This window comes from Bidens hawaiensis, unplaced genomic scaffold (assembly GCF_021521415.1).
Source record: "Bidens hawaiensis isolate Kalapana, Puna unplaced genomic scaffold, B.hawaiensis_p1.1 tig00069378_1, whole genome shotgun sequence".
NCBI classification, from domain to species: domain Eukaryota; kingdom Viridiplantae; phylum Streptophyta; class Magnoliopsida; order Asterales; family Asteraceae; genus Bidens; species Bidens hawaiensis.
Genome location: NW_027506636.1, coordinates 37487 through 48844, shown reverse-complemented (window position 1 = coordinate 48844; position 11358 = coordinate 37487). Strand labels below are relative to the sequence as shown.

General features: G+C 46.3%; 1 protein-coding gene across 1 annotated transcript; it reads left to right on the top strand.

Moving 5' to 3' along the window:
• Nucleotides 1-7279: 7279 nt before the first annotated feature.
• On the top strand, nucleotides 7280-8509 carry LOC143618337 (uncharacterized). Its single transcript, XM_077090589.1, has one exon. The coding sequence runs from the start codon at nucleotides 7280-7282 to the stop codon at nucleotides 8507-8509; it is 1230 nt and encodes a 409-aa protein (XP_076946704.1).
• Nucleotides 8510-11358: the final 2849 nt, after the last annotated feature.

Below are 11358 nucleotides of genomic sequence, written 5' to 3'. Positions count from 1 at the left end.
CTTCCATCGCCAAGGCATCATGAGCCTGCTGGAGAGCCTCTAATTTGGCTTTAAGCTCTTCATTCTCCACGCGTAGAGACTCAGCAACAGCTTCAGCCTTGGTGGCCCTCTCGGTTGCGTTCCTTACAGTTTCCTTAGCCAGCCGAAGCTGTTCATTAACAGCTTGGGCAGCCTTGGAACGGGCCTCGAGCCGGGCCTGAACTTCAACCTCGAGGGCCTTGAAGGCCTTCTCCTTTTCCGCAGCAGCTGCGGTAAGCCTTTGGTTCTCCTCCCGGACAGCCCGCGCCTGAGCTACTTCTTTATTACGAGCTGCTTTTAACTTGTCGTTTTCACGACAAAGCAGCTCGACGCGCGGCTGCATCCGGGCCAGGAGAACCCGAAGCTCATTGGTTAGCCTACCCTCCTGGTAGCTAGCCATGGCTTCCCCCAACGCACCACTGGGAGCAGCGTGACGAGCCCATTCCACGCACTCCACAGGGGTGCGAAGGGTTGTTCCTCGGCGAATGTTCCATCGTGGAACATACACTTAATTGGAATTCGACACTGCAAAAAACATAAAGCAGTTAGGAAAAGATGATAAATATATATAAAATGGGCCAAAAGAACCCTACGCACCTGTAGGGTCAATAACAGGCCGATAGCCGCCAAACCCATCACCTGAACCCAACGGAAATCCATCCAAGATGTCAGGCAGATGGGAAGGAGGCAGAGATTGGCGAGAAGCCCCATGCATACCTGAAGGTTCGGCCGTCGTTGCCGATGACGGAGGCATGGTAGAAGCCGCCGCGGAATCCGCAGCAAAAGTAACCGCCGGCTCGGTGAAAGATGCGGTAAAAACAGCACTCACAGCCGGCGGTGACGTCATCACAGCTGGAACAGTCGGCTCAAAGGAGTGAGCAACTGAACCAGCGGAAGCAGGCGCAGGCGCCTGGGTCGTCGCCTCAGGTAGGCTGACCAAGCCTACCGTCATTGGCGGAGAGGTACTCCTCTGCGCTCCACCCTGGAATGCGTTAACATCCACGCCTGCGTAAAGAAGATAAGTATTAATGATGGAAAACTATGAAGTTAAAGATAAAGGAAGTTTGTACTTACGGGTTTTCTTGAGCCTAAATGTACGGACAGGCGGGGATGAACCCGATGGAGCCGGCCTCTTCACGCCGCTCACCATTGTCATCCTGGGCTCTTCGGTGACAGTTGTCACAGCCTCCGGAATGGTGGTCTATCACCACCGGGATTCCCCGCCACCTCTTCGCTCTCGGTCTCCGAGTCAGACCGAGGCACCGGATCGGCAGTGGAGGCCACCTTCTCCTTCCCCTTCCCGCCGGCAGCCTTCTTCTTCCGCACCAACGGAGGACCATCTGCGGATTCCTCATCAGAACATACGATTAGAGGAATTCCAGCAGAGGTTTCAACATTGAGGGGTCGAGGGTCGAATAGCGCCTTACCTGGCCGCCTGGCGCTAAGGATCTCGTGGCCTAACGGGTAGACCTCCACGAACCGATCCGCCGTTTGTTCTAGGATGGGCAACTCGTTCTCGTCTAGAGCGCGAGTACCCATCCGAGCGGGACCGTTAGCCTCCCGCGGGTACATGAGCGACTGCAAGTCGTTCCCCTCTGAAATAAACAGGAAAAAAGTTAGAAGAGATTCTAAATCAACAAAAAGAAACAAAGCATACCGTAAGGAACAGAGTTCGAACCGTATTCGATGACGATTGGGATCTTTTGCGCATCCGCAGCCTTCCACACCCGGCTCATCCCCAGAATCACCATCCCGGACTCCGCAAACCGGTAAACCGGAGATTGGACTCGGGATATCTTCGCAAACCATTCCGCCTCCTGGTAGTTGGAGGCGTGAAGGCTGGGAAGTGCTTGCCCATTCTTGAATTTCATGGCAAGGGGGATGGCGCGAGCGGAGATGTAGAAGAACTCCCGCTTCCACGAGCGAAGACTGCGCTCGGTTGCGCAGATCTTCAAACCCTTAATCCGGGTTATCAACGTATACCACCCCTGGATGCACCTCCAAGAGTAGAAGGTCATCAGGCGGTCAACATAGGGCTCAATGCTAAGAATCCGGCACACCCACTCGAAGTGGCGAACCTTGGCAATTGCCATCGGGTGCACCTCAGTCAGGTGCACACCGTGCCTCTCAAGGACACGGTAAACAAACTTTGTCAATGGGAACCTAAGATTCCCATAAACAAAGAATGCAGCATATACCCCGATCTTGCCTCTGGGGGCATCGTACACCGTCTGATGGGGTTCAGGAAAATCAGGCTCGAGAGACTCGAGCATGAACTTCCTGACGACGTACTGATACAGATCGACAGGCAGAGCACACTGGCACTCGCCAGCAGTACTCTTGTCATCGGCTGTAGACTCGAGATCATGTGAAGACATCTTGCAGATGAAAGAAGAAAACTATTTCAAGGGAATGCTCGACTGAAAAGATGAGTATTCGCCGGAAATCGTTTTGAAGATGAAGAGTGAAAGTGTGGATTACAAAGAACCCTCTCCCCCTTTATATACTAATCGCAATTAATGCGATGAATTTAATGCGGAAGAGAGAGAAATCAAAGGTGCAATGAAACTATGACACGTGGCGAAAAGCAAGCTGGCAACAGCTGTTGAAAGGACGCGTACCATTAATTTCGCGGCCACGCGCCCGAAAAATCGCGCCCACGCGCCTGAAAAAAGCGTCTGGAATGACCATGTACTGTCACGTCACCATAACTTCCTGCACGTCCTGACACAGTCAGAAGAAACCGTCGCACGACGTTTCAGACGTTTGGACTGTTCTTATCCTTTCACCAACTCTTCGAATTTCAAAATTCAAAAAGATTCAAAAGTAAGCGGGAAAATACCCCTTACCTTGGCAACCAAGTAACCGTAAGACGGATGCGGGTACAGTGTTAAGGCAAAACCCTTCACATACCTAGCACCCGCAGGGAATTGAAGCCAAGAATAACTTGGCAACCAAGTAACCGTAAGACGGACGCGGGTACAGTGTTAAGGCAAAACCCTTCACATACCTAGCACCCGCAGGGAATTGAAGCCAAGAATAACTTGGCAACCAAGTAACCGTAAGACGGATGCAGGTACAGTGTAAATGCAAAACCCTTCACATACCTAGCACCCGCAGGGAATTGAAGCCAAGAATACCTCGGCAACCAAGTAACTATAAGACGGGTGCGGGTACAGTGTTAAGGCAAAACCCTTCACATACCTAGCACCCGCAGGGAATTGACGCCAGGAATACCTTGGAAGTAAAGTAACCATAAGACGAGCGCCGGTACAGTGTCAAGGCAAAACCCTTCACATACCTAGCGCTCCGCTGGGAATTGAAACCAAGAAGGATCTTCTGGGCAATGCTTGCGGAAACGGAAATAACATCCCCGCATAGCGGGAACGTCGAGAACTACATTGTTTGAAGCTCCAGGATGGAATTGGTGGTTTTAACATAATTGATCACTATGTTCAAAACTACCAAAACCCCATGGAGAATCCACACAAGTGGGACTCAACGCTCCTGACTTGCGAGGAGGTTACAGACATACCCGCATCATACCCAAAGATCAAGCAGGAAACTCGGGAATTTCTGCAAGTGACAAGGACTTCCGCGGGAAGAATCCCAATGGAAAACCTTAAAAAACCCTTTTCAAAACCCTTTGCTTAAGTCCAAAAGTTCACCTCACTTTATTAAACACTCATGAGAAGAACATTGGACTGGGGGGACTTGAAGAGGTAGGTCCCAGCAGAGCCCAGTTGGACCCGCAAGACTCACCTTGAAGAGGGACGTCTGCGCAGAAACCAACTGGATCCGCAGGACCAACCATGCTCAGAGACGTGACGTCCTTACGCGCAGTACGCAATCTGTTCCCGCAGGAAATGCCTCCCAATGGTGAAGGACTCCACCTGTTCCCGCAGCTTCGGATACAAGCCATCAGGGAAGGCCACCCGCGCAGCAAGACTACACGCACAAGGCACTTAGCTCTCAATCACTCAGTGTCACCTGAAGGAATGAGCAAAGCCGGGAACAATCCCGCACAAGGGCGGGAGGGGGAATACTCCCGCCCAAATAAGCCAGTCCGTACGATACGAAAAGATCTTCTGTACTGTACCTGACGAGGTATGGGCAAAAGATCTGACTAAAGATACGACAGCTTATTGACAACAGTATGGCGAGCAGCATGCTCCTGTACTGTATGTCACTATTAGCCGCTGCCTACTCACCAACTCCTGTCATACCACGTGCATAGCTGGCAGTTGGTGGAAAAGGAATAGTACACAGCAGGCCTGGTCACTATCAGCCGCTGCCTACCCACCAATTACCAGCAGGGCACGTGCGTAGGCCACTGTTGGTGGAACAGGAACACTATTGCAGCCGGCCACACCTCCTTGGAAACCTACCTTCGGCTATAAATACCACAAATGGTATGATCATCTTATCACAACATATCTCATCATATTATACCTGATATCTGCTCTAGCAATCTCTTAATATACATTTATATTTAAAGAGCAATCTTGTCTGATTCTCACGCCGGAGGGTGGTCACAAGGAGGAACCCCCCCTTCTCAGTGACAAGCTCACGGTGTCTGTTTTGCAGGTTATCAGAAGAACCATCTTTACCGGGTCTAACCCCTCGTGGGAAACATCTATCTAACCCCCAGGTTATCCGTAATCTGCCCGGGGTCCGGTTAGTGTTTCTTCAGGTAGTGTTTGTAAAAACTGTGTAGCCGGTATCCCCCCAGTAGCTGGGGTTGTGGTTACCGGAGTTTCTTTAACCATCTTTCCAGAAGTTTGAAAAAACTGAAAAGAAATGAAGTTCTAGCTTTTATGCACGGATGGCGCCAATGAAGAAACACTAACCGGAACCCGGGCAGATTACGGGTAACCTGGGGGTTAGATAGATGTTTCCCACGAGGGGTTAGACCCGGTAAAGATGGTTCTTCTGATAACCTGCAAAACAGACACCGTGAGCTTGTCACTGAGAAGGGGGGGGGGGGGTTCCTCCTTTTGACCACCCTCCGGCGTGAGAATCAGACTAGATTGCTCTTTAAATATAAATGTATATTAAGAGATTGCTAGAGCAGATATCAGGTATAATATGATAAGATATGTTAAGATATGATGGTCATACCATTTGTGGTATTTATAGCCGAAGGTAGGTTTCCAAGGAGGTGTGGCCGGCTGTAATAGTGTTCCTATTCCACCAACAGTGACCTACGCACGTGCCCTGCTGGTAGTTGGTGGGTAGGCAGCGGCTGATAGTGACCAGGCCTGCTGTGTACTATTCCTTTTCCACCAACTTCCGGCTATGCATGTGGTATGACAGGAGTTGGTGAGTAGGCAGCGGCTAATAGTGACATACAGTACAGGAGCATGCTGCTCGCCATACTGTTGTCAATAAGCTGTCGTATCTTTAGTCAGATCTTTTGCCCATACCTCGTCAGGTACAGTACAGAAGATCTTCCCGTATCGTACGGACTGGCTTATTTGGGCGGGAGTATTCCCCCTCCCGCCCTTGTGCGGGATTGTTCCCGGCTTTGCTCATTCCTTCAGGTGACACTGAGTGATTGAGAGCTAAGTGCCTTGTGCGTGTAGCCTTGCTGCGCGGGTGGCCTTCCCTGATGGCTTGTATCCGAAGCTGCGGGAACAGGCGGAGTCCTTCACCATTGGGAGGCATTTCCTGCGGGAACAGCTTGCGTACTGCGCGTAAGGACGTCACGTCTCTGAGCATGGTTGGTCCTGCGGATCCAGTTGGTTTCTGCGCAGACGTCCCTTTTCAAGGTGAGTCTTGCGGGTCCAACTGGGCTCTGCTGGGACCTACCTCTTCAATAGATCGCAAAATATAACACAATGTCTAACAAAATATTACAAAATGTTGAGTAATATAACATAATATAGAGAAAAAAAGACACAATGTCAATGAAAAAAAGTACAATCAATGACGAATATAAACAAGAAACACAATGATAAACAAAAAGACACAATGATCTTTGTCACTCATCATTGTGTTTTTTTTGGAACAAGAAAAGCAGTGGAAACATTTTTGTGATATTCCCTTTTTCGTTTTTTAAATTAAATTTTGAGTTATACTTTTTTTTATTAATTTTTTTGATGAATTTTTTGTATGGCTACAAATCCTTCTTATTTTCTCATTTTTGTTATCCTTCATAGAATAACTTGACCCTTCATAAAGATTAGTCATTGTATTGTATTTATCTCTCTCATTGTAATTGAACAACATTTTGTTGTTTTATAATATATTCAAAACGTTAATAGCTTGAAGTGTAAAGCTATGAAACCGTGTGCTGGTAATGGTTTTGTAAAAATGTTCGCACCTTGATATTTTATTTTTATGAATCATACTAGTAATTTTCCATTTGCAACATGTTCTCAAGCAAAGTGACAGTCAAAGCTTCAATGTGTTTTGTTTTTGCATGGAAGACTGGATTTGCGGCAAGATAAGTTGCACCAAGATTATCACACTAGAGGGTTGGAGGCATCTTTTGCATATGTCCCTAGTTCTTTTAGAAGTGATTCTAGCCAAATTAATTTTGCCATGGTGTTGGCTAGAGCCTTGTATTCGGATTCTGTAGATGACTAGAAAATTGTTATGTATTTTTGACTGATTCAAGAAATGAGGTTAGAACCCATGTATATGGCAAATCTCCTTGTGGATCAACGATCATCTAGAGAGGTAGCCCAGTCAACATCAAGAAGGCACAAAGTGATAAGGCTCCTTGCCAATGTGTATCAATGAAAGCTTGAAGATGAGAGTTTGATTTGTGACAGATAAGTACACCCTTATCGATAGCTCTTTTCAAGTATCGAATGGTGCATTTAGCAGCAGCCTAGTGGCTCCCAGAAGGGGCATGCATATGTATTGGAAGACTATATTGACAACAAAGGTAATGTCATAAATCGAGTTGCATATTGTAGTGCCACAATTAACTGATAGTATTTTTACGGATTGGTAAGAGAGGACTACCATCAAGAGACAAAGGTTAGAAGGTACTTAATAGATACCAATTTATATTTGAATTATATTAGATGTATATTGATGTTTATCTCTAGAATTAAAGTTGTAATCTATCCCTAAAATACTGGGATACTCTTTGTATTTATAGATGTAAATCAATGGAATGAAGATCATTAAGCCAAATACTATCTTTCATTGTATCAGAGCCTATTTTCTTCTCTCTTCTTACCCTAGCCGATCCATCAGCCTCCTCCCTCTCCCCTTCGATCCTAAGCTTCCCTCTTCTGCCAATCTCATGGACGGTAAAATCCATCCCGCTGTTACCGTCTCAAACATCAAACACTTTATTCCAATAACCCTAGACAATGAGAGTGCCCAATACAATACGTGGTCGGAGTTATTCTGTATCCACTGTACTGCCTACCTGGTCGATGATCACTTGAAACCACGAATCGTCAGGCATTCTGCTTCAACTGGTGACAAAGAAAAATCAGCCGCTAGTACCGATCCGACACCCGAACAGTGGAAGCGACTGGACGCTATCGTCCTACAATGGATATATGGCACAATTTCGATTGACCTCTTGCAAACCGTCATGAAGAAACAGACCACCGCCTATGACGCGTGGATTGCTTTGGAAAACTTTTTTCAAGACAATAAGAGCTCGCCTGCCCTCCATCTCCAGACGAAACTCACCAACACTCGACTTGACTCGTTCAAGGATATGGCTGCTTATTGTCAGGAGGTTAAAGTCCTCACCGATCAATTGTCCAACGTTGACGTGCCACTTTCTCAAACCCAAATCATTCTCAAACTGTTCGGGGGTTTGACGGAACAATATAGCACCATTGCAGCCATCCTCAGAAACACAGACGCCTTACCGGAGTTTAATTCGGTCCGGTCCACCTTATGCCGTGAGGAACTTGAGACAGCTTCTCAGACTCTGCAGTCAGCTACGGCTGCTAGCCATGCCTTAGCGGTCACTAGAAAACCAGACTCTCAACCTGTAGATTGTCCTTCCGGAAATCGCCAGGACCAATACGCGGACAGAAACAACAGCCGAGGCCGAGGCTGCGGCAGAACGAGGGGACGTGACAAAGGTTTTACGGGAAGGGGACGCGGCTCGTTTCAACAACCAACCTATACCCCGGGGGCACCGTTCCTTGGATATTGGCCTGGAGCTAACCCGACTCACACCCCTTGGCAACAGTGGGCATCGTCCCTACCGTGCCCATACCCGACAAACAACAAACCACCAGCATTGAACTTGGGAGAGGGTATTTTGGGTCCTCGGCCACCGCAAGCATATGCTATGGGTTACACACCAACCGACATAGATCAGGCACTCTACACTATGTCCCTTTACCCATCGGAACAACCCTGGTTCTTGGACACGGGAGCGTCCAACCATATGACAAACAATCCAGGTGATTTTTCGTCATTTTTTAATAATGGTATTTTACGACACATAATTGTAGGCGACGGTAATACCATTTCCGTGACTGGTCAAGGTAACCAACTTTAAAACTACCCTTCCCACCCCCAAAACTGAATAACGTTTTACTTGCACCTCACATAATTAAAAACCTATTGTCGGTTCGTCGCTTAACAACCAACAATCAAGATTCGATTAAATTTGACCCTTATAGTTTTCTTGTGAAGGATCTAAAGACCAAGGCGCGTATCCTCCGCAACAATAGCTCCGGGGATCTCTACCCATTGACGCCGCATATCCTCTCCAAAATTCGTTCCCCCTCTTCATTTGCAGCTATCTCTCAAGACGTGTGGCACCAATGTTTGGGTCACCCGGGTCTAGATTTAATAAAGTCACTTAGGTCTTTTAACTCTATTCATTGTAATAAGACTAGTTCTAAACTTTGTCAATCTTGCGTGTTTGGTAAAAGTATTAAACTTCCGTTTGCTAATTCTATTACGTCTACTTTTTTTACCATTTGACATAATACATAGTGACTTATGGACATCACCCGTCATTAGTACCGGTGGACATCGGTATTACATTTTATTTCTCGATGATTTCACCAACTTTCTTCGGACCTTCCCACTTAGCCACAAATCTCAAGTCTTTACCATTTTTAAACAGTTTTATAATCTTATCGAAACACAATTTGAACGTAAAATTAAACAGTTTCAATGTGACAATGGAAAAGAATATGCTAATAATTCTTTTTAAACATTTTGTCAACAAAACGGGATGATATTTCGATTCTCTTTCCCATATACGTCATCTAAAAATGGAAAAGCGGAATGCAAAATCCACTCCATTAACAATATCATTCGCACCCTTCTAGCTCAATCTAACCTACCTAATAAATTTTGGCATCATGCTCTAGAAGTTGCTACATACCTCACCAACATCTTACCTTCCAAAACACATCAATACAAAACCCAAACACACCTTCTATATCACCGTTCCCCTCTTATGAACACCTTCGTGTGTTCGGATGCCTTTGCTATCCATTACTACCCCACATAATCATTCATAAATTATAACATCGCTCCAAACCTTGTGTATTTCTCGGATACTCCAACCAACATCACGGGTACAAATGCCTCGACCTAGCCACCCATAAGATAATCATATGTTGTCATGTTCAATTTGCCGAAACCGTTTTCCCTTTTAAATCCATAAATCAGCCATCCCGTCAACATGATCAATTTTTAACCGACAATCTCCACCCCTCCCTATGGTCCCACGTTATCAAAACCCCACCCCTAATACTCACCAGAAACCACCCACCGCCCCTATATCACCTACCTCCAGCATTCCCCAACCTTAATCCCCTGATACACCTATCGGCTCCTCTACTACAGGGCAGCCCACTCCAACCCACTCGGGCCAACCACCCACTCTAACCTATTTTCGCCGGCCCAAACCAAACACCACTCAACCAACCCAACTAAATAATTCTGGCAACAAACATCACCTACCCAGCCAACATTGTCCATCCCGACCCAACCCCACATCGTCGGATGCACTTCGCCTCGGTATCATGGCCAAGCTAGCGGATGAGTTTGCCATGAAATACCTAGGGCAACTAAGCTACTTCTTGGGTATTTCGGTTAAACGCACCAGAAATCGGTTATTTTTGTCTCAAGAAGGTTATATGGGGATATATTGAACCGGGCGGGCATGATCGAGTGTAAATCGGTCCCCGACACCGGTCAACACGAAGCCGAAGCTCAGCGCCAACGACGAGGAGGATTTTAAGGATCCGACACTTTTCCGGAGTTTAGCCGGAGCTTTTCAGCATCTTACGTTCACAAGACCGAACATATTGTACGCGGTCAAACAATTGTGCATTCATATGCATGCTCCTAAACTCTCTCATTGGAACGCTTTGCTCCGTGTCATCCGCTATCTTCGAGGCACTCTGGATTACGGTATTACTCTTAGCCCGTCGCATGCTCCTTCTTTACGAGCTTATACCGATGCAAAGTGGGCGGGTTGTCCGGACGCTCGTTGACTAACCTCAGGCTATTGTGTTTACTTTGTGGATAATCTGCTATCATGGTCGACTGAATGACAATCGACGGTCTCTCGATCTAGTGCGGAAGCTGAATATAGAGGCGTTGCGAATGTGGTGGCAAAAATTTGTTGGTTACGTAACTTACTGCTAGAATTGAAATGTCCGATATCAACGGCCATCTTGGTTTACTATGACAACATCAGCTCAATCTATTTATCAGGTAATCCTGTGCAACACCAAAGAACCAAGCGTATGAGTTGGACATCCACTTCGTTCGAGAACACGTTCGTCGGGGTCACGTTCGCATCGTTCACGTTCCTACCCATTTTCAGATAGCAGATATTTTTACGAAGGGTCTCCCAAAGATATTGTATGAAGATTTCAGGTCCAACCTCAGCATTCGGCCTCCTCCCGCTTCGACTGCGGGGGTGTAATAGATACCGATTTATATTTGAATTATATTAGATGTATATTGATGTTTATCTCTATAACTAAAGTTGCAATCTATCCCTAAATACTGGGGTACTCTTTGTATTTATAGATGATAAATAAATGGAATGAAGATCATTAAGCCAAATACTATCTTTCAGTACTCATAGGTTATGTAATTGGTTTGCACTCGGTGAATCCAGTAGGTTGTATGAGGTCATAAATGTATTTCTTTTGTGAAAGAAGAATATATTTGCCTTTAGGTTTGCACTTCGCCTCTCTCTCTCTCTCTCTCTCTCTCTCTTGTATAGTTTTTTTCTCGTCGACTTAAATTTCTACTTTTGGTTTGAGTTTCCAAATTTCATGGACATTAAAGATCAATTTGATTTTTACAGCCTAAATGCTATCGTTTCTGGAGTTTACCAAGAGGCATTGAAAACTCAGTGATGTCCCTCAC